Source organism: Cololabis saira, chromosome 14 (genome assembly GCF_033807715.1).
Source record: "Cololabis saira isolate AMF1-May2022 chromosome 14, fColSai1.1, whole genome shotgun sequence".
Lineage (NCBI taxonomy): Eukaryota > Metazoa > Chordata > Actinopteri > Beloniformes > Belonidae > Cololabis > Cololabis saira.
The window spans coordinates 36,641,804-36,669,036 of record NC_084600.1 but is presented as its reverse complement, the minus strand read 5'-3'; the positions used below and the strand labels follow the sequence as shown (position 1 = coordinate 36,669,036).

The window sequence follows — 27,233 nt, the reverse complement described above, 5'->3', positions numbered from 1 at the left end:
ACATTTCAACTTTTTTCTCGAAATTTCAACTTTTTTTTTGACATTACAACTTTTTTCTCGACATTTTGACTTTTTTTTCGAAGTGCATAATGGAAAAAAAAAATCTTCCCCCAGTTCTAACTAATATAGAAACATGCAGCATGTGTTGTCTTCATTCTAAGGTTTATACAAGACTTTTCATTTTTTGCGGCTCCAGACATGTTTGTTTTTGGTGTTTTTCGTCCAATATGGCTCTTTCAACATGTTGGGTTGCCAACCCCTGGTCTACATGATGCTCACGAGGAGACTCTATTCCCTGAACGCTAGAGATCTTTTCAGTCTGTGGTCACAGGTGCCATCTACTGCGATAGGGTCTGCTGAGGGAGCAGCATCCCACCTGAGACAGGCCATCTCACAGCATTTATTACTTCCTGCAGAGACATAAACATACTCACCGGCCTCCACTGTCATACAGAACACTATAGGAAGTGACATCTGTTCTGAACTCTGAGCTCATGTCTGTGTCATAGGAGAAACCCAGCTTTTCATGATACATCGTGTAGTGTATTAATATGTCAATAAGTACTTCTGTCTTGCTTTAACACCTGCACATTTTGGACCCAATTTTTACTTCTGAAAAATGTGCAATAATTGCATATATCTAAGTACTTTACTTTCCCTCCTCTTTTGGTTTAATTGACTTCAGCACTAGAGCTTAAATCCATAACTTGGCCGGAAATTCCTCCAAAAAGCATTTGTAGTTTCATCCCTTCTCAGATATTTTCATTTAAGTCCAGTTACCGCCCTCTGAAACCAGACAGTTTTACTTTAGGATTTTGGATGATTGGAGTCTTACAATATTAAGGCCAAGCCAAAACCACAGCAATGATGATTTGATGTATTTGAGCACTGAGTAGAAAACTGTAAAAAATAAAATAAAAAAGTAGAAAAAGGACTCTTGCAGCAAAGTTGAAACATTGAGATTTTTTCTCAAAAATCTTTACATTTGTGGTGTTAAAATCAATAAGTAGACCTTTACCCTCTCAGAAAATTGTGTTTATCATTTTGTATGAGTCTCTGAAAGACATTGTGCTCATATATGATCGGTTGGTCGGTTTGATATAACACCATCATCTCTCATGATCACAGAGAATAAGAAAAGAAGCAAACAGTTGGTAGATATTCAAAACATTACAAAATATTTCGCTGTATTTTGGGGGGGGGAACTGTACAAAGTCTGTGAAAAATGTCAAATTATGGTTTCAGTCTAATTTCCTTCAACTGAAAGTCGTCCATCTGCCTGAGCAGGCTGTGAAGGACTCTGTTAGGGTGTGTGAAAAAGTTTCTGTTGCGCTCCAGGTCCTGAGCATTCATGATGCGAGTCACCAAAGCCTGTTGGATGGCTTCAGACTCACAGGGATGATGCTGCACGCTGTGACTCACGTTTCTCTGAGGCTCAATGACTAACAGACTGACTCTGCCCTCCTCCTCGTCCTCCTGCTCCCCATTATATCCAGCAGAAGGGTTGAGTTTGCTCGTGTTCCTCGTGTTTTGTGTGGAGCTGTTGCTTATGTTCTGCTCACTGGCTCCAAAGTCTTCACAAGATACATCTCTTTCACAGTTATTTCCTTTGGTTGAATTCGACATGGTGGAATCATTCAACTTATCAGGTTTAGTTAACATACTAACATTAAAGAGGAAACTATTGGACAAGGTCACATTTGTTATGCTGGATCCGTTTGTTGGTTTGGGCCAATGGCTTGCTTTGGTTTTGGGCTTTTGTGGTGATGGAGCTTGAATTTCCTGAACGTTCCTGCGCAGATAGGCTGTATAGCCTTGAACAAGGTGAGTTAAGCTTGATTTATAGGACAAACGCAGAGACTCAACCGATCCTAACGGCACAGATTGCAGGCGAACCTGTAAGAGGAAGAACAAAGACGCTTTGAGATCAGCTCATTATTGTCAGTTATCACAGCCTTAAAATGCACACCATGGCTTATGTTAACTGCCAGCAGTGATTTGTTTTTTGTTTGTTCTAAGAACAGATGCAGGGATTTGGAAACAAATCAATATGAAATATCAATGCATCTTAGTTGATATGGAAAGTTTATAATTTACTAAGATATCTGAGCACAGATACACACTCACAGCCCAGCCCCCCCCGGAATTGACCGGAGACGCCCAGGCAACAGCCCCCCACCCGGGCCCCCCCGGGGACCAGAGAGAATGCAGTTCGGCCGACTGTTGTTCAGTGGAGGCAGACATTATCTCACTACTGATATGATCTGATAAAAGATTCCTAAAGTGGTAATACATAAACTGGACTTTTGTTTCCAATTCACGAGAAGAGATTTCTTTGCGATACATAAGGCTGTGAGAACCAGGTGTGTCCAGTTAGATTCCATTTGAATATCTCCCAGGTGACCTAATATGCATATCGTGGGGCACACTGGAATTCTGTAGTTGATCCATGTGGATAAATCCTCACAAATCTCCGTCCAGAACTTCCGTACCGGTGTACAAAACCATAAAGCATGTATATAATTATCAGGGGTGTTCTCTGTGCACTGTGAGCAGATATTAGAGGTGACAAAACCCATCTGGAACATCCTTTGTCCTGTATAATGTATTCTATGAAGAACTTCGTACTGTATAAGTTGCAAATTTCTTAGTCATAGTGAAAGTATTTAAACATATTTGTGACCAAGAGATCTGGTCGGTGTTAAGAGAGAGATCCGCTTCCCATTTTGAAATCGGAAGAGAGACTGAGTGGTCTATTTTGGACACTAACCTGTAAAGTTTCGATAGCAACTTTAGGGTGCTTAGGTTCAATAATTCTATTATCCTGGCAGGAAGTTGTAGGTCCAATTGGTTAAGTTTATATTTTTTATTTATTATGGCCTTAAGTTGTTGGTATTCTAAAAATGTGTTACTGCTAATTCCATATTGAACAGTGAGTGTATTAAAAGGTACAAACTGTCCACCTATGATTACATGCTGCAAATACCGTATTCCTTGGTCTCTCCATTGAACAAAGTTTACCATCTTTTTGTCATTTTTCAGGATATCTGGGTTGTTCCATATGGGTGTGCGGTCACATGGAAAAAGTGAAACTTTAGCTCTATAACTTCAACTGGACTTTATGTTGTATATCTGTTTGTCCTGACCTGGTGGATTCTCATGTGCAGATGAAATGCAGCCCCTGTCAGCCACTGCTGCATGGACTCTGTACTCATCCTCTTCTTTGTGCTCATTCTCTCATAGTGGTCTAGCAGCTCAAGTTTCAGCCAGTTGTCATACAGCTGTGTGGTCTCAGCCAACTTATCCTGGTTGTTGGCGATGCCAGGAATGAGGCCGAGGTAGTTGTGGATAATCCAGCCAATTCTTGAAGATGCACTGATGCCAAAAATCTTATTGGGTTTGGATCTCTTTGTTGATATATGAGCCACTGTTGCTCCTTGCGTTCGGACCTGATGGGATGAAGTTAGAACACATATCAGTTTTATTTTAGCATCATATTTCACGATTGGAATGAACCTCCAAATAGCTTGAGTAGTTAATGAGACAGAATTTGATATAACCAGTACTCGAATTGAGGGGGGATGAGGGGGGATGGCATCCCCCCTGAAATAAAAACAGTCAAAATCATCCCCCCTGTAAAACTGCCATCCCCCCTTTCCCTCCCTTATGTCATTTCATCAATGAATGTGGTTTTACTGCTATTTCAACATTTAGTCATCACCAGAAAAATTACTTATTTGACCATTTTCACCTGTTTCAAGCAAATTTTCACTTGAAATAAGTAGGAAAATCTGCCAGTGGGACAAGATTTATCTTCTTATTACAAGCAAAAAAATCCACGTTTCCACTGGCAGATTTTTCTACTTATTTCAAGTGAAAATCTACTTGAAACAGGTGGAAATTGTTGTCTTTTCCAGTGATGAGTCTTGTTTTAAGTGTCATGAGATTTTTTTTACTAAAATGAGACATTTTAACTAGAAATAAGACAAATATTCTTGTTAAGATTTTGAGTTTTTGCAGTGATCAATTTTACTTATCCTGTGAAGGACAGAGGCATATTGATAAGTTCAGAAAACTGTTTTTTATTGTTGTGTTTTGATGTATTTGATGTAAGCCCAGTGGATATTTAAAGCTTACAGAAGGCTGCATTTAACTGCTGCTATGTCATTCCTGCAGTATTTCTGCAGCTGTTTTGGTCAGTGCTATTATTTGTAATATATTATATTATTTGTAATCAGCACAAATTATCTGTCCCCATATGATAAAATCCACCATCCCCCCTGATTTTTTTTTTTACAACTCGAGTACTGGATAAAACCACAGAAAGAAGACACAAAACAAAAAGATTTGACATACTGTACCTGTTGGGCGACCTGTTCAAAAAGCATGGACAGAGCCAGAGCAACGACCCCTACCCCTCCATGGGTAACCCTGGAGCCTCCCAGCTCTTCAGTCAAGTTTAGCCTGAATGTCGACTGCCACTCCCTGGTCATGCCTCGCTGCAAGAAGACATATTGGTGCCGCAGCGCTGCAGAGGAGTCCAGGGACAGGAAGGTGGTAAGGACAGGATCCAAGGAGATATCAGGGATGATGCTGGCATCCCGAGAAACGGAGAACAGCTCCTGGACCGTTGCTGGAGAAGGAAGACACAAGCTGGGACCTGTCAGGATCATTTCTGCATCTGTCTGTCTAAGCAGTGTGTGCTCAGTGTTATCTGTGTTTATTTGCCCCCGTCAAAAGGATGTTACCCACATACCCACTCAACTGCAGCTCTCAGGAAATTTATCCGGCAGTCTTTTGTGCTTATGATAAAGTATTACTTTTATTAGCATTTTTTTAATCAATGTCATGGTGCGAAAGCTTTCAGAAATAAGAACATATAACAGAAAGTTGTATAAAATGTTGCCTCCAATGGAAAAACTCTGCTCTTTTTTTTGTCACAAACTGTCATCTGAGAGTAGCAGGGCACTATCTGTGGATCATCAGTGGAAGAGGACATACCGGGTCAATGACTCTGAGATAAGAGTGAGGACATTCACGGCTTTTTAAGGTGAACTTTAAGATTCTAAAATGAATGCAAAGTCTTTAATGGAGCCATTGCAGCTAGGCAAAGACTAAATTTAGTCTTTATAGTCCTGGTAATGACAATCTGGAAGGTTTAAAACCAGCCAGAAACTGTGGAGGAAGAGCCAACCAGGACTTGAGAGTAGTGCATCACTGTCGTCAAAGACAGTAGACGGAAGAATGTGTTACTTTTGTAAGTCAGCTACTGAAATAAAAGATTTTATATTTTGTTGAAAAAGATAAATAAATAAATAAAACTGACCAACATATTTGACAATAAAAAAACAATCTGTGGTTAAAATATCCATTATTATTCCTAGATAGCAGCCTCTCTGGTGTTATTTAATCTACTGTTAAGATTAGAATCAAGATTGAAAACAAATTTGGGCTTTACTGGGTCAGAAATACAAGCTGTGAAGATTTTTAAGGCTGATTGTGTTTGGTAATAATTTTTCACAAAATGCTCCATATGAGCATTTGGTGCTGCGGTGCAGTCCTGGTGCTCATTCTGGCATAAAACGGTCTGAATTTCCACAAGTGTATATATGATCTTTGCACCTTTGAATAAGTTATACTAAGCCGTTGGGCATTTGCCTCCGGGGTGTAATATAACATTGTTCTGTATATAATAGGCCTGTAAAATGACAAATCCCAAACTAAAGACCAAATTCAAAGTCCAGGCTTTTCATTCTTTTCTTATCTACAGCACATGTAAGAAATTAGGTAATACCTGCATGACTAGTATGGCACACCTCAAACCAGGGGGAAAAAGCAGTCGTTTCTGTCCAGCTGGCTGGGCAGTGTGACCAGAAGAGCGTGGATGAGGGTCTTAAAAAAATAGAAGCTAAAACAAGACATTTCTAAATGTGTGCGTGTGTTTTTTTTTTTTAACTTAATTTTTATTTAGTTTTCAATAACAATACACCACATTACATTTTCTTCTTTCTTTTTTCTTTTTCAGCTGCATACCACATTTGTACACATTTTACTTAAGCAAATAAAACAAGAGAAAACAACAACATAATTATTCACTCCAAAATATATGTACAGTATATAATAACAAACCCATAAATTAAAGAAAATAGTAAAATCAATAATAATAATTGTCCACTCCAAGGTACAACGGTGTGTATAGAAAAGCAGGCACCAAATTTACTCTAGGAAAAATTGGCATGTGTATAAAATATGTGTATTAAGGGAATACAGTAAGAATAAGGCAGGAGGGCAGAGCAACATTGGATAATAGACCTCATTGTTTTAATAAAGCCATTACAGGGCTCCACCGCTTAATAAAGGTGGATTTTTGGAGCCTTAATGAGTAAGTGATTTGCTCCATTTGATAGAGATCCCATACTTTTTGGATTCATATATTGTATATGGGAGGGTCTGGTTTCAGCCACCTGATAGTTATGCACTTCAAGGCTGCTGTAAATAATATATTTAAAAAGTATTTCTTGGCCCTCCCATCCAGGCTTTTGGGTATTACTCCCAGCAGTGCCACTGTGGGTCTTGTGGAATATCCTGTTGAAAAACCTCTTTGAGGGCAAATCAAACACCTCTCTCCAGAATACACTTAATTTAGGACATAGCCAGAATATATGGGTGTGATTGGCAATGTGTGTCCCACCGTTCCTCCAACACGAGCTAGGATGTGTCGGGCCCTTTTTGGATATTATTTCTGGCGTTCTGAAGAATCTAGTGATTATTTTCCATTTAAATTCCCTCCATGTATTTGAATTTGTGAGCAGGTGTGCCTCAGTGCACACATCCTTCCAGGTGTCCTGTGATATGACCATGTTTGTTTCCGCTTCCCATCTCTGTTTAATCTGTAGGGAGTTATGTAAATTCATAGATAAGAATATGTGATATCATTTACTAATTATTGTCTTGTCTCCGTTTCCCATTTGTATTTCTATGCGTGGGTTTTTTTTAAGCATTGATGTTTGTGAAACTCTTTCGGCAAATCTCCAAACTTCTGGAAGTGGGCAAAATAGGGGCTTTTTAAGCAGAACTCACCAGACTCAAACAAAAGTTTCACTTCTTTCATGAAAGTTTCATGAGTTTGTTCTGCTGTGGAGGTCATTTGTACGAGAAACTGGGGGGAGGACTGGATGACAGTTTAACTGTAATAAGTTAATTTGCTTTAGTAGCAGTAAATGATTTTAGTGGAACTACTATAAGAGCTTGTCAAAGTCTAAGGCTCTGTAAGTATTTGATTTTTCTTGGTTTTCTTGAGTTTTCTGTTAAACCATAGATTCCTTGACTGTGTTGACTCTGCAGTCCACCTTGCCCTGCCTTGCCCTGCCTTGTTCCTGGTTGCTCCTAGTCGGGTTTTCTGATTTCCCGGTTTGTGTCTTGTCAGTTTGGTTATTGTCTGGAGACTTTTTTATTTTGTTTTGTTATGTCTTTTTTACATTTTTTCCCCTGTAATTATCCTGCCTGTACTGCACTGCTTCCTTAACTTTGAATAGTATCTTAGGTTATTTTAAACTGCCTCCCACCTGCTTCACACAAGACTCTGTGAGATTGTGTCTTTGCCATTCTTGCTCATGATTGGTAAACTGAAATTTTTTTCTGCATTAGGTTGATCATTTAGTGTAGTGCAAAGCATTTAAAAAATCATTAAAGTGTTACAAAAAATGTCATAAATGGAAATGATTAAGACGAATATTACCACAGAGGGTTAAAAATTGCTTTCTATTATTCTTTTATGATAGTTTTCTTCTAGGTGCAACCCATAAAAAACATACAGGTTCACAGAAGTCTTTGGAATCAGATCGGCATCTAGACAAAACCATTGAACATTAACCTGAATGTCAATAAACAGGCAGTTGTATCACCCTGACAGATGTACTTAAACTTAAACTTAAACGTTATTTATTTATAGAGCACCATATCATACATTTAAGAATTGCAACATGGTGCTTTACATGCAGAATAAAATGACAATCAGAAAACACAATTTAAAACATCCCATACTTAACATAACATCCCCGTACTGCACGTCTCTGCAGTCAACTCCTCTCTTAGTATTTAGTGGTGGAGATTTTCATCCAATCAGGTCATACAAATCGTGAAAGCTTGAACAGAACATGGCTGGACATCTTTTCTTCTAGACATTTGACCTCCCATCCACGTGACGAGCCACGTCCCATACTTGCTGTTGGACTTTAGGGTCATTGTCAACTGTGCGTTGTTTACCCAGGCGGCATCTGAGATTTTTGCTTACATGAATCAATATGTAAATAGTTGTAAATCTCTGGGGAGAATAGTAAAGGCTGGGTTGTAGGTGTTGGATAAGTGAAACCTGAGGCCACTTCCTCTGGTTAATGTTGGTTTTATGGCTTATTTCACTCTTCTCTCTAACCATCTGCCGCTCTCAATCCCGCTGTCATCTGAGAAGCGAAGACAGGTGGCGCGAAACCAACTGTCTCTTTCACTTCTACAACTCAGAATAAATGTCAGAATAGCTCAGAAAAACCTTAAGCTCCCTATGGGTAATGAGTGTGAACTCCTCAATAACCAAGACAAGGAGTCCAGACTGTAAGCATTCCACAGTTAACGTCTCTGCAGGGTCAAATAAGGGTGAACAAGATTTGATGGTTCTTCAGTGATGTCCAGAAATGCCCCCAAAGTCCCTCATATAAGTATGTATTTGTATTTATAATAATAGTATTACAGTGTTGGTATATTAAAGTATACATATTGTGTGTATTGAGGAAAAATGTATTTTTTGTCGACTTCAAAAATACAGTATTCTTCTTACATTCGTACAAGTATGAACTGTTGTTTTTGAACTTTGATTTCATTTAGAATATGGGAAGGCACGTTTTGCTAGTGAAATGCTGTAAAAAAAAAAATTACTGAAATTAAATACTGTTTGTCAAAAGAGGGTTTTTGATATAAGGGTTTTTTCATACTCTTTAAGCTGGTATATAGACTGTATATCTAAATGCTTCTTTTATATTATTATTATTATTATTATTATTATTATTATTATTATTATTATTATTATTATCATTATCATTATCATTATCATTATCATTATCATTATTATTATTATTATTATTATTATTATTATTATTATCATTATTGTTAGTAGTAGTAGTTATTTTTTATACCGATACTAGGGCTGTCAAACGATACGTTTTTAAAATCGCGATTAATCGCATGTTGTCCATAGTTAACTTGCGATTAATCGCATATTAATTCGCACGTTTTTTAATACTGTTAACAACATGAGAAAGCGCAAATATGCTTGCTTTATGCCAATGTTTATTCAACTTTCCACAAAAAAAGCTTTTGACCTGAATGTAACATTCCTTCATAAATACAAACACAATGTAGTCCCCAACTTTACACTTGGAAAGACTAACTTAAGATTCCTTGTTTTTTTTAAGCAGCTCAATTTAAAACAATGAGCCATATGCATCACAAACATCGTACAAGAAGTGCATGGGTCAGTTAAATTTTCCATGTAATTATGTCTAACCTCATATGGAGAAAAATAAAAGGCTCAAATAATATCCCCTTCTCCTAAGTGGGATCAAAACCGGCGTTGTCTGCTTTTGCAGAGCAAGTAAATAAATAAATACATAAAAATCAAACATACACCCGCACAAGTGGAAATGTTTTGCAGAAACAAATGTTTGCATTATTTCAACCTACAGTCAATTGGACACTGAATTAAACGTTTCCAATGTCCCATGTGTCAATAAATGAGTTATCAGTGACATCTAGTGTCCAAATTTGTGCGGTGTTTTAGAGGCACCAAACGTTCATCAATATCCATCCCGCTGCTTACTCCAATTCAGTCATAAAGATCTGCTGGACCCGTACATCTCAAACAACATGCAGGGCCACATCTAAACATACAAACTCACTGAAGTAATCCCATTTCAACTATGCCTCTCCCTTGATGGAGGGATCGCCACAGTAGAACCAATCAATCAACCAAGCTGCATGAGCAGCATGTTTTCACAGTCATTCCTCTTATTAAATTTAGAATAATCAAATAACCTGACATGCATGTTTTTGGACTGCAGGAAGAAGATCAGAGTGTCTGGAGAAATCCTACACAAGTACAGAGAACATTCGAATGCCACACTGAAAGACTCCTGCAGGGAGTTGAAGCAGAAACCTTCTTGCTGTGAGACAACAGTGCTAAGCACAATTTTTAAGGTCAGCAAAGAAAAGCAGTCAAAACCCCTGCAGTCTGATCACTTTCACCTGCAGTATTTTGTTATTAAAGTCTAACTTTCGTGCAAAACCCCAAGAATTTTACTCTGCCACATTTAATGGATACATATGACTTTTTCAGTGAGAGACACATCGTCATCATCTAATCCAGTAAGACTGTTGGTAGCAGCATTGTTTTAATACACCTTAAACACAAATTGAACACAGTTTCAGTTGTGAACTCCAGCTTTCTTCAAAATGTTGATGTGAACGAGGTGAAGGGAGATTTGTTTATGACTCAGTCTCTGTAATTTTGTTTTGCTATGTTCTTTGTATTTTCAAGCCATTCAATTTCTGAAAAAATTTGATAAATTAACAAACTTGCAACAGCCCATAAATGGTTCTTTCTTTCTTTTTTCTCCAGGAGATTCAACAAATGTGAAAACGTTTGAGTCATTCGTTACATGTACTAAATTAAATAAAAACTGCTTATTTTGACACACTATCCTGACACACTAAGGTCAATCAAATGCCAGTGCCCCCACATAATGTGTGTGAATAAAATAAGACCAAAATAATATTGAAAATTAAAATATAACAGATCCAAGAGAGACATTTTTCGGACATAAATGTTTTTCTTCTTGAAACCTGGAGTTAATATAGAAGTTAATTAACTCTACATTTAAAAAAACATATGTCTCCTCATGTCATCATTGGAATTCTCCCCAAATGGACAAACAATGGTTAGATATTGAATTAAATGTCTACCATTTCCATGTGTCAAAAAATGAGTCCACAGTGGCATCTACCGCTCAAATGGAGCCAGAGACAATTAAAATGTTGGTGAGAACAGACTTTAAAATACACACAAAAACTACACTATATATATATATATCTATATCTATATATATATATATATATATATATATATATATATATATATATATATATATATATATATATATATATATATATATATATATATATATATATATATGTATATATATACATGTATATATACAGTACTTGAGTTGTAAAAAAAAAATCAGGGGGGATGGTGGCTTTTATCATATGGGGACAGATAATTTGTGCTGATTACAAATAAGATAATATATTACAAATAATAGCACTGACCAAAACACCTGCAGAAATACTGCAGGAATGACATAGCAGCAGTTAAATGCAGCCTTCTGTAAGCTTTAAATATCCACTGGGCTTACATCAAATACATCAAAACACAACAATAAAAAACACTTTTCTGAACTTATCAATATGACTCTGTCCTTCACAGGATTAGTAAAATGGATCACTGCAAAAACTCAAAATCTTAACAAGAATAGGCTATGTCTCATTTTAGTAAAAAAAATGTCATTACACTTAAAACAAGACTCATCACTGAAAAAAACAACAATTTTCAACTGTTTCAAGTAGATTTTCACTTGAAATAATTAGAAAAATCTACCAGTGGAACAAGATTTTTTTGCTTGTAATAAGAAGATAAATCTTGTCCCACTGGCGGATTTTCCTACTTATTTCAAGTGAAAATTTACTTGAAACAGGTGAAAATTGTCAAATAAGTTATTTTTCTGGTGTTATTTTTCTGGTGATGACTCTAAATGTTGAAATAGCAGTAAAACCACATGAAATGAAATGACATAAGGGATGGAAAGGGGGGATGGCAGTTTTACAGGGGGGATGATTTTGAGCGTTTTTATTTCAGGGGGGATGCCATCCCCCTCATCCCGCCTCATACACCACTCGTGGCCGCTCGGTATTTTCCGACAGTCACATGATCTTCGCCTGCGATGCTGACGACAATGATAAACCCTTTAAAAATAGCCCTAGATCCGGAAGCAGATGGACCAACAGCTTGAATTCATTTCTCAGGAAAATGCCTCGCCTTCAAAAATCATTCACCTTTTAAAAGATATTAATACGCCGCTTTGATAACCCCAGCTGAAAGAGAAAACAAACATGTATCTTCTATTTTGCTCCTGCAGGACTTCCTCATTCCCGCTGTGACGTCACCGTCCAGCCCTTCCTGCTGTCTCAGCTGGAGAAGCTGCTGCTGCAGGAAGAGGAAGAGGAGGAATAGAAGGCTGTACCTGCGATAGATCGGTCAAAACACAACAGGTGAGTTCCAACAACAATGCAGCCGATACGTGCCATGCTCATGAAATATAACTCGATTGATCAGGCTTTGTCCCAGCTGCATTGCTGCTCTGTGGTCGGTCAACAGCTCTGCACCAGTTAGCTGGGTGACCTACAGCTTGGCTGCAAATGCAAGAAAAACTGCAGGAAATCAGTCATTGAAGCGGCTTCTTGTCTTCACATAGCAGATGATGTCAGGGGAACAGCAATGTTTGACACAACAGCAATAAGAACAAATACAAAGGGCAGATACATATCCGTTTTAGGAGTAAAACTGTGGAACTCATTAGATAACGAGCTTAAAATAGCAAACTCAATAAAAGCATACAAGATATTATTCAAAGCAAAGGTAATGGACTTATATATAGGAGCACAATAAGCAAACAAAGAAGAATGTACACATGCATGAGATAAAATGACAACTTAAATTGGTTTTGTCGGTTTTCGTTAGCTTCTTTTCACTTTCTGTTTTCAGAGCTATCATTATTATTATTATCATTATTATTACTATTACTATTATTACAGTTATTAAAGCTATTATTATTATTATTATTATTATTTTTATTATTATTACTACTACTATTATTATTATATCATCGTCATTATTGTTATTATCATTATTATTATTATAGTAATATAATAATATTACTATTATTACAGTTATTCAAGCTATTATTATTATTATTATTATTATTATTATTACTATTATTATTTTGTGTAGACTTATGATACTTCATTTTTTCTTTTTGTATATTCTACTCTGTTAAAAGGTGGGCAAGATAAGCTTTATGCTTCAAGCCCAGACCTTTTCGGTCAAAATAATCACAATGTTGACCAGGGAAAACCCTGTGTTATCTTGTTTGTTGATTTTTATGTTTGCGATTGACCGAAATAAATATTAACTATAAAACTATTTGATGTGGTATTTTAAGGTATCAGATTGCAAACTGAACACATATGGGAGTTTTTGCCACCACATGCCTCCCGACCATCATCAAGCACAAAATAAGGAAACGTTTCAGCAATGAGGAGATCCAACTCATGAATGAGGTTTCATAGATTTGACCGGAGAAACGTACAGTGTACTGATTTGGAGGTTTGGGGTGGAATAACGCATTACTAACAGTTTAATTAAAGCCTTGTCTCCCGGCGAGACCTACAGTAGTTTGAATATATCTAGACAATTAGTATTAGACTGCAATTAACAATATTTTGGGTGCATTAGAGAGACTAATAAAAGAGTTTCTTGACCTACCAGATATAATACAATTTCATTGTCACAAAAAAAATATTTTGGATATTAAAGGCCTGTTTTGTCCAAAAAGACGAAAGAAAATACAACACAAATGAGACCAAAGGCTTGTACCTACTACAATTATGGTTATCAATTGTTTTGGTAATTCACAAATCCTGGTTAAGCACCAAGATTATTTAAAAATAAGTTATTCAGCCTTTTATGCGTGATTAAATAACTTTAAATTCTAATTTTGAGGATTGAGAAACTCAGTACTCTGATTTAAGACTTAACAAGTCAGAAGACGTAGTATCTGCATGTCAAAGCGCAGTATGATTATGAACCTGGAAGGAGAGACCCGGAGGTTGCATAACTTACTTTACAGTTAAGATATAAGCTGTTAAACCAGACGGTCCTGAACCACAAATCAACCCTGAATCAATAATGCAAGAGAGAAAAGGTCCTACTGTAGCTCTGAACAAACGAGGTTTGCAAGGACAGTAAATGTCTTGTTGTTGGTTTACAAATTAATTCTAAGACCGACTAGCATCTGTTGTAACGCTTAGATATGTGAGATGAAGTTGGTTTAATTTCTATGTGAGAGGCAACATGTTGAAGCCTCTGGAATATTATTTAGGTAAATTAATTCATGCTGTTGAGAAATCGAGTATTACACATTTTTAACACACACTTACATGCTGAATTTGAGTTCAAAATGTACTTTTTTTTATAAATCTCTATGATAAATAGCTGGCCCTTTTTCCAACACATTTGTTCCTTGTGTTTAAATAACTCTTACAAACCGTCTGTTTCTGCTGTTTAATGCTGAGCTGAAACTTCAAAAGCTGTTTCTCTGAGAAGAGAAGAAAATGGAGCTGATGCAGATGAAAAAGAGGCTGTTTGGGCACAGAATATGAAAACAGAACTATGAGAACAGCTGAACAATGGCCCGAACCTCGCCATGAAGCTGACATGAGCGGGAATTCAGATGATAATAGGGTCGTTCATCCGCGCAACCCCTTCTGACATCATCGCTTTGTTGCTACATTGTCATTTATTTAATTGTTCTGCCTCTTCCAGGCCGAGACAATCTGTTTTCTGTGTTTGTTTTCTGTCAGCAAAACCGAGCAACAACTGCGTATCATGAAGGGAGCATCTGTAAATGATGAGCACATTTAAGTTTAGTGCACATCTAAGTTTTGTTGAAGTTTGTGGAAGACTGCCCTTTCCATGTGTTCCTGTAGTTACTAACTATCAAGCAGATACGTAAGTGTAAACGACAGTGAGGATTTAGACACTCCCTGCAAGGAAAACACTCACAAAACATTAAAAAAAAAGATCCAAACAGTGTAGATTCTACCCTTATGCCAACTTTTTACCCATATTAAGCCTGTGCAAGGTGCTTTAAAAAGAAGTTTCTGGCTCAGCCATTCACTCCCTCCTGCAGGCCTGGCCTTGTGGTCGTAGTTAGTCATTCATTCTGTAAAAGTAAGAGGCAGCAGAATTCTCCCTAAATCATTTACTCTTAAAATGTGTAAAAATCCAACTCTTTCTGAACAACTTTCTCTCTTAAATTCTGGGGAGTGAACAATTTAGTGGAAGTCTATTGACAGAAATGCTAAATAATATCCACAACAGGGATTTTGAAATGAATTGTTTTTGTGACTTCAGCCTTTTGTGAGTCTGTGATAACAACATTTTTTGAAATGTAGTTGAAAACATATTTGAGAGACTTTTCCATCTTTTAGCTTGTGGTGAAACTGAGCTGCACGTTGACACCAACAAGTGGAGGCGTGGGCGATGCTTTGCATCGGTGTCCTACCCCACAAAGAAGGCATGGTCGTGTCATGTTTTTGTCTGTCTTCCCTTGGACACATCTGTTTTCACAAAAACTGACTTTTTTGTTTATTTTTTTAACCTTGCGGTTTCCAACTATGACATATTTTTGTGTTTGTAGACAGTACTCGAGTTGTGAAAAAAAAAATCAGGGGGGATGGTGGATTTTATCATATGGGGACAGATAATTTGTGCTGATTGCAAATAATATAATATATTATAAATAATAGCAGTGACCAAAACACCTGCAGAAATACTGCAGGAATGACATAGCAGCAGTTAAATGCAGTCTTCTGTAAGCTTTAAATATCCACTGGGCAAATGCATCAAAAACACAAAAATAAAAAACAATTTTCTGAACTTATCAATATGCCTCTATCCTTCACAGGATAAGTAAAAGGGATCACTGCAAAAACTCAAAATCTTAACAAGAATATTTGCCTTATTTCTAGTTAAAATGTCTCATTTTAGTAAAAAAAAAAAATCTCATTACACTCAAAACAAGACTCAGCACTGGAAAAAACAACAATTTTCTCCTGTTTCAAGTAGATTTTCACTTGAAATAAGTAGAAAAATCTGCCAGTGGAACAAGATTTTTTTGCTTGTAATAAGAAGATAAATCTTGTCCCACTGGCAGATTTTCCTACTTATTTCAAGTGAAAATTCACTTGAAACAGGGGGAAATTGTCAAATAAGTTATTTTTCTGGTGTTATTTTTCTGGTGATGACTCTAAATGTTGAAATAGCAGTAAAACCACATTCATTGATGAAATGACATAAGGGATGGAAAGGGGGGATGGCAGTTTTACAGGGGGGATGATTTTGACCGTTTTTATTTCAGGGGGGGATGCCATCCCCCCTCATCCCCCCTCATCCCCCCTCAACTCCAGTACTGTTTGTAGCACAAGTGCTACACACTTGGAGTTGGCAGGTTGAGAAAAAGAGGGGTTTTTTTTAGGTTTCAGCTTCGTCGCTGCAGTTTTATCATCAAGTTGCTCAACACTGATGCTGTAAGAACAAGACTGATAAAACACAATCCTGCAACTCCAGCCCCGTGAGACCAAGATACACTTCGTTCATCAGCAGATCCCAGATCCCAGATCCTTCAACACGATGGTTTAAGTGTTGAATGAACCGGTATTCAGTTACAGCTGGACGGCAACTCTGGAGAGTAGAAATTACGTGAATCGACTCTTCATGTACATTTGTGTAGTATTTATAGTATTCATCTACTTTAAAGTACCAAATCACTTGCATCATAAATTGCCAGATCTTGTAAATGACTGTTGCTCATCTGACACGGAAGTAATTTCTGGCCGTTACAAGTTGTTTCTGTTCCAAGGAGAAAGCGGCGAGGCTGCAGGACATCAGCCTTCACCAGCACGTCTCCTGCTGGACGTCTGTTTGACGTCTGATCTGCCCGATCTTTCTGAAACATTATCACAGAATTACAGCAGTTCAGTCAGTAAACTCTCACTATGATGAATGTATGTTTCGTTGTTGTTAATATATCATGTTATTATGGTATGACCTCTCACCCAGGGAGTTAGGTGCATCAACTCATAGACATGCCCCATGGAGCTAAGCTTTTTTCTTAAAAATAAGAAAAATAGAGAAACATATTTTCTCATCAACAAAACAAATTAAAAAAATTTCAAATAACAAAATAACATATTTGAACCATTTTTCCGACAATAAAATAACTGAAAAAATCTGAAAAATGGTTCAAATGTTATTTTGTTACTTGAACATTTTTAAATATGTTTATGTAAAATATGCTTTGTTGATGAGAAAATATGTTTCTCTATTTTTCTTATTTTTGTGAGGGGGGATATATATTGTTTTTCGGCACTACCTTGTTCTCTACAGCTGATAAAACATGAATTACTCCTATGTGGGATCAATAAAGTTCTTATTTGTGCCATCTGAGAAAATTAAATATATTATATTTGGTGCCTAACTGTTTCCCAAGTATATTAGTGCGTGTGTGAATGAATAAATGAGACGTAAAACGTAAATTTCTTTGTAGAAAGGAGCTTTATGAAAATAAGTCCATTCACTTGTATTAGTTTACAGCGCAGTCTTGCCACATCCAATATGGCGGCGACGTTGACGTATCGCAGCAGCAGGCACGAACACTCGATGCGGCGTCTACTTATATATGTCTATGCATCAACTCAACCCCCATCCTGATTGAATACAAATGCATGCTGGGGCAGGAAGTGTTGGTTTGGTGCACTTGTTGGCAAAGCAGAGATGTTTTTCTTCTTTAAACAACCCAGTGAACTTGTAGTTGGACTGAACAATGTAGAGGCTTGTATGGGAGTGCAAAACGTTGCTTTGGTTGCCTCCCTGAACTAATTCCCAGGCATGTTGTGACTAATGCTTAGTCACACTTAGAGACACTTTTAAACATTTACACAGCAGTCCGACTGTATTTAAGGATGGAAATCGGGATGGAAAATGTAGCCCTGTCCACTTGGATTAAACCAAAACTACTGCGAGGAGTAAATTTAGCCTTGTACAGAGAACAGGGTGTGCAGACTGATACTTTGTCCATAAAAGATTAGCTCTGTTTATCTGAATCAAAAGAATAAATCATCATTCATGCTTTAAAATCCTTTTGCTTCCTTTGTTCATGGTCATTGCTGCATTGAGACACCTGATGTATGTTTTGACCCATTTGCATGCAACTGCTTAATTAAATCTAATTACAAGATGTACAAGCTGGATCATCTCTCAAGTCTTATTCTTGGTAACTTAAACACACTCATTGTCAGTCCAGATATTCACCTGGTGGGAATGAATATATTAAAGAGCAATTCATACGTTTTTCCACAACAGAAATGTAACAAGACAATTGACTCAGACATTGTGTGTTGTTGTAACACCTGCGTTACCCACAGTTGATGGAAACCGTTATATTAATCTGAGCGTCTTACAAACGGACAGCAGCACATGCAAACACGCTCATAAGTAAGATGATGTTTGTTTCCAGGTCACCATGAGTCAGCGGACAGAGCGACGGGGCATACACGTGGACCAATCAGACCTGCTGTGCAAAAAGGGATGCGGCTACTATGGAAACGCAGCGTGGCAGGGCTTGTGCTCCAAGTGCTGGAGGGAAGAGTACCAGCGGGTTCGGCAGAAGCAGATCCAGGAGGACTGGGCCTTGGCAGAGAAGTAAAAGCTTTATTGGTCTCCAAAATGAAAAAGATCATGCTACTGTTTCTTTTCAGCTTGTTCTTGTGTTTCAAGTTCATCCTCTCTGCTCCAACTGTGAAACAATGACTGTTTGGTCTACTGAAACTCAGCTGTATCTTTTGTCATTTGATTTTTTTTTTTTTTTTTTTTTTACATCTCTTCAGTTTAACCCAGGGGTCGGCAACCCGCGGCTCTAGAGCTCTTTAGCGCAGCCCTAGTGGCTCCTGGAGCTTTTTCAAAAATGTTTGACCTTTTTTTTTCCTTTTTTTCTTTTTTTTTTTCTTTTTTTGTTTTTTCCTTTTTTTTCTTTTTTTCCTCTTTTTTTCCTTTTTTCTTTTTTTTCTTCTTTTTTTCTTTTTTTTCTTCTTTTTTCCCTTTATTTCGTCTTTTTTCCTTTTTTTCTCTTTTTTTCTTCCTTTTTCCTTTTTTAATCTCAACATTTCGACTTTTTTCTCGAAATCTTGACTATTTCCTCAACATTTCGACTTTTTTCTCGACATTTCGACTTTTTTCTCAAGATTGTACTTCAACATTAATCTTGACATTTCGACTTTTTCTCGACATTTCAACTTTTTTGTCGACATTTCAACTTTTTTCTCGAAGTGCATAATGAAAAAAAAATCTTCCCCCAGTTATAACTAATATAGATAAATGCAGCATGTGTTGCCTTCATTCTAAGGCTTATACATACAAGACTTTTCATTTTTTGCGGCTCCAGACATATTTGTTTTTTGTGTTTTTGGTCCAATATGGCTCTTTCAACATTTTTGGTTGCCAACCCCTGGTTTAACCTGACTTATACGCAACATATTAAGGAAACTGAATAAGTAAAATACATTTTTTACCTATGATAATACATACTGTTCATGCAAAAGCACAATTAAGAACAGCTTTGTTGTAGGGATGGGCGGTATGGACTAAAAAATGTATCAAGATAATTTCGGGCATTTATCCCGATAACGATAAAAATGACGATAAAGAAAATACCAATTCAACTCCACCTTTGTAACTATAAATCTATCACCACATTCAGTCTTTGGAGCCCCAAATCACTGCTCTAAAAGATACTAAATACTACTAAACTACACCAATTACATTAAATTAATAAAAAACAATTAAATTAGTACACCTTTACTGCAAAACTGTAATGACTCAAGCTCCTCACTCTCAGATCCGTCTTTCTTTCTTTCTTTCTTTCTTTCTTTCTTTCTTTCTTTCTTTCTTTCTTTCTTTCTTTCTTTCTTTCTTTCTTTCTTTCTTTCTTTCTTTCTTTCTTTCTTTCTGGCTCATTTCCTTCCTTCCTTCCTTCCTTCCTTCCTTCCTTCCTTCCTTCCTTCCTTCCTTCCTTCCTTCCTTCCTTCCTTCCTTCCTTCACGTACGTGGTGCGTGGATTTAACGCAGAATCATAAATCAGACTTTACACAAAAACGTCATCAACGGGAATTTATCAATTTTTACCGTGAGATGACAAATTCTTACCGTGGGGAATTTTTTTGACGGTATATCGTGAACGGTAAAATATCACCCATTCCTACTTTGTTGTAGTTTTTCCTTCGTATAGAAATGCAACGTCTGCGTTTCATGCTTTTCCACTGACCGCTGGCATATTCTGCCATGTATTTCTCTGCTCCAGGTTGCAGCGGGAGGAGGAGGCGGCGTATGCCAGCAGTCACGGAGCTCACTCCCAGTCCACGGCTCCGCAGCAGCAGCCGGGTCACGCCTCCCACGGCCCCTTCTCCAAGTTTGAGGAGAAGAAGACCAACGAGAAGACGCGGAAAGTGACCACCGTTAAGAAGTTCTTCAGCCCGTCATCGCGCACCACTTCCAAGAAAGGTGTTCACGGCTCTCCCTGCACGTGTCATGCTTCGTAATTTGTTGCCTCACAACCGTTTTGTCACGGGTTCGCCTCTGGTTTTTGGATTTATATTCAGCTCCCAACTTGACTCAGCTTGCTTTATTTGTTTTAATCTGATTCGTTTTTTAGGGGGGTTCCACCTCAGCCATTACAGAAAAAAGTGATGTTTTGAATCTTTATTTCGGCTTGTACACACTTTTTACAAAACAAGATGAAAAGGTAAAAAAAAAAAAATATATATATATTTTGCCGAAAAAGTGTAGCTGAAGCCGTAGCTTATAGTGCCTCCCCTTTTTTCTTATGATCAGCTTAAATATGAGACATCAGCATTAATCCGTGGAAACAAACAATACATAAAAATACAAAAATAAGTAAGACAAAATATAAAATTGACGTTTCACATTCTAGAATGTTTTTGATAGTATACTCTATATTCATAGTGTTTTATATTTATTTACATTATTTTCTTTAAACATTTCCTTAAACTTGAAGATAGAACTGCACATTTTTAGGTTGTTATCACAACTATTCCAAATTTCTCTAGCCTTAATTGATGTAAATCTCTTTTTAATATTAGTTCTTGCTGTCGTCATCTCAAACATGAGTTTCCCCCTCAGATCATAGCGGGTTTCTTTTATCTGGAACAAATCCTGAATGTAGTTTGGTAGCAGTTTCTGCTGGGCTTTAAAGGCAATTAAAACAGTTTTCTGCTCTACTTTATCATGGAATTTTAAAGTATTATATTTAATAAAGAGATTATTTGTTGGAACGTCATGTGAACGTGACCTTTTCGGATCACAGTGCTGTCAGTGAAAATCAGCTCTTTACTGGCAAAGTAGCAGCGTCACAGCAGCAGGAGCGCTCACAACCTCCCATGGTGCAATGAACAACTTCTCACCCGTAGAGGTTCAGACGGCCCAACTTGTTTCACGCAGCGCTGCATCGATGGTCAGTTGAGGTTGAAAAAGTACCAGTTAAAGTGGAAAAAAGTGGGTGAAGCTGAGTGGAGTTTTATCATTACAAGTAATGAAGTCATGCAAAATATTGGTCCTGATGACAGCTACTGTTGTTATGTTTGTATAATTTGTATGATTAATGACAGCAAGCAAATGTTGGAATGGCAGAAAACATTTTCTTAGTGTTGTCCCTCAGCTGCTTTGACACTTGACAATCCAGACTGCCTCATCAAAGATCAGATAACCTGAAAAACTTTAACCAAAACCTAGAAAAATGCCTCATTTCTCTGTTATTACTGTAAAACAGTAATTCCTTTACACAGTTCCCATCTTAGCAATGGGGAAGGGTTTATTTTAATTAGTAACTATTTCTCTAGCGTACTTTTTCAACTGTCAAAATGTGGAGAAAGAAAGTCAAAATGTGGAGAAAAAAAGTCAAAATGTGGAGAAAAAAAGTCAAAATGTGGAGAAAAAAAGTCAAAATGTGGAGAAAAAAGTCAAAATGTCGATTAAAAAAAGTCAAAATGTGGAGAGAAAAAGTCAAAATGTGGAGAAAAAAGTCAATGTCGAGAAAAAAAGTTGAAATGTCAAGAAAAACACTTAAAATGTTGAGAAAAAAAGTCCAAATGTGGCGAAAAAAGTTGAAATGTCGAGAAAGAAGTCAAAATGTGGAGAAAAAAGTCGAAATGTGGAGAAAAAAGTCGAAATGTGGAGAAAAAAGTCAAAATGTGGAGAAAAAAAGTTAAAATGTTGAGAAAAAAAGTCAAAATGTGGAGAAAAAAGTCAAAATGTGGAGAAAAAAAGTCAAAATTTTGAGAAAAAAGTCAAAATGTGAAGAAAAAAGTCGAAATGTGGAGAAAAAAGTCGAAATGTGGAGAAAAAAGTCAAAATGTGGAGAAAAAAAGTTAAAATGTTGAGAAAAAAAGTCAAAATGTGGAGAAAAAAGTCAAAATGTGGAGAAAAAAAGTCAAAATTTTGAGAAAAAAGTCAAAATGTGGAGAAAAAAGTCAAAATGTGGAGAAAAAAGTCGAAATGTCAAGAAAAAAAGTTAAAATGTTGAGATAAAAGTCAAAATGTGGAGAAAAAAGTAAAAATGTCGAGAAAAAAGTTAAAATTTTTACTGTTCATCTTTTCTTCGTTACGTTCATCTTTTTTTAAATTTCACATCGAAGCATTTCATACTGCAGGTATTTCCTGACCCCCGTTCTGGTCTTTACTTGTCTTTAAGTTGTGGGCTTAAAGGCTTAAAGAACTTTGGAACCCGAAGTTCTGACCTTTTTAATGTGGTTCTTCGTCACCAGAAGCCCAGGAGAGTAAGACCAGTCCATCCATCAGCCGCCACGCCAGCTTTGATACGGACCAGGTGTCCAAAGACTTTGTGGACTTCTTGAAGAACCTCCAGAAACCTGGCCGGGAAATCCACAAGCAGTGCAGATCCTTCCTCGTGAACATGTCAAGCAAGAAGGTGCGTTGTAGCCAGGAGAAGAAGCAAATTATTAGGTTTGATTTGATTTATTTTATTTTTGTTCATGTAAAAAAAAAAAAAAGTTTAAGAAAAAACAAAACAAAGAATTTCATCCTTTAAAACTTGCTATCTTAATTTACATGTGCCAAAAAAGGAGTAGGAAGAAGTGTAAACTTATTTAGATCTACCCCCATTCTCTGATCATTTAACCTGTATTTATAAATATTCACACACTGTACTCACACTGCTAAATAACATTATTATTATTATTATTATTATTATTATTATTATTATTATTATTATTATTATTATTATTATTATTATTATTATATACTGTAATTATACTCACACACATACTTATACATACATACACATAGTTGAATATTTCTATATATTTGTACCACATGCCCATATAAATATTTATATAAATATACTTATTTACACTATACTGTATCTGCTCTATATCTATGTATATATCTACTTACTTTTGGAAACTTTTGGATGACAGGAAGATGTTTGGTGTTTCCACTTTTTGATCTGTACACTATTCAGCACCTTGACCTGTTTTCACAGGACCTTAATGCCGATGAACTGTCAGAGTGTGTTCAGGACTTCTACCAGAGCTTGGCTGACCGCTTGTTGGGCCACTTTAAAGGTTTGCTTTGAGTTTTACAAATATTTGACAAGAAGTTCTGACTTACTCAAACTGTAGTTACCAACATAAGCACCAGGTGGCAGCACCGGCAGCATGTCATCTCATCTCATCTTTGTCCTTCAGGATCCTCAGAATCTGTGGAGCAAGTGATGGACCAGGTGGAAAAGTACATCATGACTCGTCTGTATAAAAGCGTCTTCTGTCCAGAAACCACTGATGATGAGAAAAAGGACCTGGCCACACAGAACAGAATACGGTGAGAGTCCAAGCAGTTGCTTTTTTATATATGGATTTCCTTTTTTGTGAAAAATAAATGTGTGCTCTGTGAGCGTCAGTCGTTCAGAAAGCCTCACTTCATAATCCATATCTTTGATTTTCAGTCGTTTGCTTCCTGAATCTGTGCAGATAATTACACAACAGACATCCTTAGTTTCTTGTTTTTAATTGCTTTACATGTGGACACAGTGGGATCTGCTCAAGAGCAAAAATGACTCCTACAAATGTCTATGTGACAGGATACGCATAAACGAAGTTCCAGGTGTGCTCCACTGAACGCAATGTCCATCGCTTTGCAGGGCTTTACACTGGGTGACCATCCAGATGCTCTGCGTGTCCTTTGATGAAGAAATCCCTGAAGTGTCTGAGAATGTGGTCAACGCAATAACAGGTCAGGAAGGCCCCAAAGCTCCATCGCAGGATGAAAGCAGTTAGAAAACGACGCCTTTGCACGACAGCTCCGTGATCATATAAAAATGTGTCAAAAGTTTGCCGTCTTTTAGCCAAGCCGTCACCTTCAAACCAGAAATGTTAACATTCCTGTCACACAGAGGCCCACAGCTCCATTAAGTTATCATTTGATCTATTTTATGCATCCAGCTGATGTTAATTATATTAATCTGAGATCCATTGAACGCAAGTTGAAAATACTGAGATATCCTGCATAGTAAATGTTAGTGTACTGTGATTATTATACTATTGTTTATCTTCTTTCCTTTATAATTATAGAAAAGTTATTACATCCTGTCACATATTTAGAAAGTCTTCAATTTAATTTCATAAACTCTGCTGAAGAAAACATTTCTTACATCTCAATACTGTTTTACAGCAACAAGATCATACCTATGAGTGCCACGGCTTTAGTACCACAGACAACAACATCAAAAAGCAGCAAATCAAAGTTTCAAAATCAGCTAGACCAGGGGTCGGCAACCCAAAATGTTTAAAGAGCCGTATTGGACCAAAAACACAAAAATCAAATATGTCTGGAGCCGCAAAAAATGAAAAGCCTTGTATGTTCAAGTCTTAGAAAGAAGGAAAATGGCGAAAGGCAAAATGTCGAGAAAAAAGTTGAAATGTTGAGAAAAAAGTGGAAATGTTGAGAAAAAAGTCGAAATTTCGAGAAAAAAGTCGAAAAGTTGAGATTAAAAAAGGGAAAAGGAGGAAAAAAAGAAGGAAAAAAAGGAAAAAAGGAGAAAAAAAGGAAAAAAAGAAGAAAAAAAAGAAAAAAAAGGTCAAACATTTTTGTAAAAGCTCCAGGAGCCACTAGGGCAGCGCTAAAGAGCCGCATGCGGCTCTAGAGCCGCAGGTTGCCGACCCCTGAGCTAGACCGACAAATAAATTGTAGGGACAGCTATGCAATGACGGATACTTTAATGTATAAATATACCGTACAGTTTTAGGCTAAATGTTAATGTGTGCCAGAGGTCACAGTTTTGGATATTCATTGTCGAGCATCCCGATTCTAAACATAACTTTTTTTGTTTCACTGAGGAGAACTGGTATGAAAAAAAGAAATCTCTTAGCCCTGCTGGTGCATGCATACTATGTTGATCCGTCCAACTTTTATTTCTGCATTTTGGGCATTTGTAGATGTCATTGAAATGGACTCAAAGAGGGTTCCTCGAGAGAAACTGACCTGCATCACTCGCTGCAGTAAACACATCTTCAGTGCCATCAGGATAACAAAGAACGAGCCGGCGTCCGCTGACGACTTCCTGCCCGCGCTCATCTACATCGTGCTCAAGGCCAATCCACCGCGACTCCAGTCCAACATCCAGTACATCACCCGGTTCTGCAACCCCAGCAGGCTGATGACGGGAGAGGACGGATACTACTTCACCAATCTGGTCTGGATTTATTGTTTTCCGTTCCGTTTCAATTCTGCTTTAATTAAATAATTTAAGATGTCTTAACTTTAAACTGACTTTCACTAGAAACTGATATCTATTCACATGGAAACTGACAAAAAAACAGCCAGTTTCAGGTGATACAAATGATTTGGAAACAAATTGGGCTAATTTAGCATTGATGAGATTTAACACAGAATCTGATCACTTTATGGAAATAAATACGTCAAAATTGTAAAATTGCTGCTCAAGGCTTATAAAATAATGTTTTTTTTTTCAATTTTGTCTTTTTTCATACTGTATTAATAAAACAAGCAGTCTGAATATTCGATCGTTCCCTTGAAATAATTAAAAATACAATTTTATTTTATTCTATTCTATTTATTCTTTTTTTTATTTGATAAACTACCCAAGAAATCCGAGTAGTTATAATTAAATAAAGAATTTAATTAATTATTAGTACAATTTGCTTTATATTAATTTTTTAAAAAGTTTCCAGGGTTTTATCTATTTATTTGTTTAATTACTTATTTACATTTTATAAATCTTTTATAAAGTCTTTATTTAATTATTTTTTTTGCATAGGCCTTTTGTGGCATTTGCTAGAATATTTAGAGAAGTATCAATGATTCATAATTTTCCCAAATATCAAACTAGTCCCTTAACAGCAAGGCCAGTCTTGTACATCTTCATGTAAATTAAAATCCATTTCTTAAATGTACATAAATAAATAAATGTGCTACGTCTCTCTTTTTTCCAGTGCTGTGCAGCAGCCTTCATCGAAAAGTTAGACGCTCAGTCTCTCAACCTTTCCCCGGAGGAGTTTGAGCGCTACATGTCGGGCCAAGCGTCCCCTCGACTCGGTGGCTCGGAGGGCGACTGGTCTCAATCTGACGGCGGCGCGGCCGTGACCCCCACCAACCCGGCTCTGGCCCAGATCAACCAAAATCTGGAGCTGCTGTCGAGCCTCAGCAGCCGGCAGGAGGTCCTGATGGGGGCGGCGCAGAGCATGCAGGCCGATCTCCTGTCCTGGACTGAGAATATACAGAAGGAGGTCCACGACATCTTGGAGAAATATCCACTGGACATCATGACTTCCACTGTTTCTGCCATTGATGACAACAACCTGGATAATGACAACCTGCCTTCCCCCATCAAACCCCAGGTGTTTGCTGGCTAAAGATGCTGACAAAGGGAGGGGAAACATGTCACTTAACAAGGGCACACCCAGTACTCGAGTTGTAAAAAAAAAAATCAGGGGGAATGGTGGATTTTATCATATGTGGACAGATAATTTGTGCTGATTACAAATAATATAATATATTACAAATAATAGCACTGACCAAAACACCTGCAGAAATACTGCAGGAATGACATAGCAGCAGTTAAATGCAGCCTTCTGTAAGCTTTAAATATCCACTGGGCTTACATCAAATACATCAAAACACAACAATAAAAAACAGTTTTCTGAACTTATCAATATGATTCTGTCCTTCATAAGTGAAATGG

General features: G+C 37.1%; 2 protein-coding genes across 2 annotated transcripts; one reads left to right on the top strand and one right to left on the bottom strand.

Moving 5' to 3' along the window:
* Positions 1–1,093: 1,093 nt before the first annotated feature.
* Positions 1,094–4,695, bottom strand: LOC133459297 (uncharacterized). The gene is made up of 3 exons (XM_061739174.1): positions 4,362–4,695; positions 3,147–3,449; positions 1,094–1,896 (listed from the first exon to the last, which is right to left on the bottom strand). Exons 1-3 carry the CDS (start codon positions 4,671–4,673, stop codon positions 1,234–1,236), a joined length of 1,278 nt encoding a protein of 425 aa, XP_061595158.1. The 5' UTR covers positions 4,674–4,695; the 3' UTR covers positions 1,094–1,233.
* Positions 4,696–12,207: 7,512 nt separating this feature from the next.
* rabgef1 (RAB guanine nucleotide exchange factor (GEF) 1) lies at positions 12,208–26,970 on the top strand. The gene is made up of 9 exons (XM_061739172.1): positions 12,208–12,375; positions 18,462–18,646; positions 20,301–20,500; positions 22,780–22,943; positions 23,517–23,598; positions 23,722–23,854; positions 24,174–24,265; positions 25,468–25,724; positions 26,485–26,970. Exons 2-9 carry the CDS (start codon positions 18,468–18,470, stop codon positions 26,902–26,904), a joined length of 1,527 nt encoding a protein of 508 aa, XP_061595156.1. The 5' UTR covers positions 12,208–12,375; positions 18,462–18,467; the 3' UTR covers positions 26,905–26,970.
* The last annotated feature ends 263 nt before the right edge of the window (positions 26,971–27,233 follow it).

Coding starts and splice junctions, on each gene's coding strand:
- LOC133459297 (XM_061739174.1), bottom strand. CDS start 4,673: ATGATCCTGACAGGTCCCAGCTTGTGTCTTCCTTCTCCAGCAACGGTC. Junction 3,450..4,361: donor TTGAACAGGTCGCCCAACAG/GTACAGTATGTC, acceptor TCATCCCATCAG/GTCCGAACGCAAGGAGCAAC. Junction 1,897..3,146: donor TGCACATGAGAATCCACCAG/GTCAGGACAAAC, acceptor TTCCTCTTACAG/GTTCGCCTGCAATCTGTGCC.
- rabgef1 (XM_061739172.1), top strand. CDS start 18,468: ATGAGTCAGCGGACAGAGCGACGGGGCATACACGTGGACCAATCAGAC. Junction 20,501..22,779: donor GCGCACCACTTCCAAGAAAG/GTGTTCACGGCT, acceptor CTTCGTCACCAG/AAGCCCAGGAGAGTAAGACC. Junction 25,725..26,484: donor GATACTACTTCACCAATCTG/GTCTGGATTTAT, acceptor TCTTTTTTCCAG/TGCTGTGCAGCAGCCTTCAT.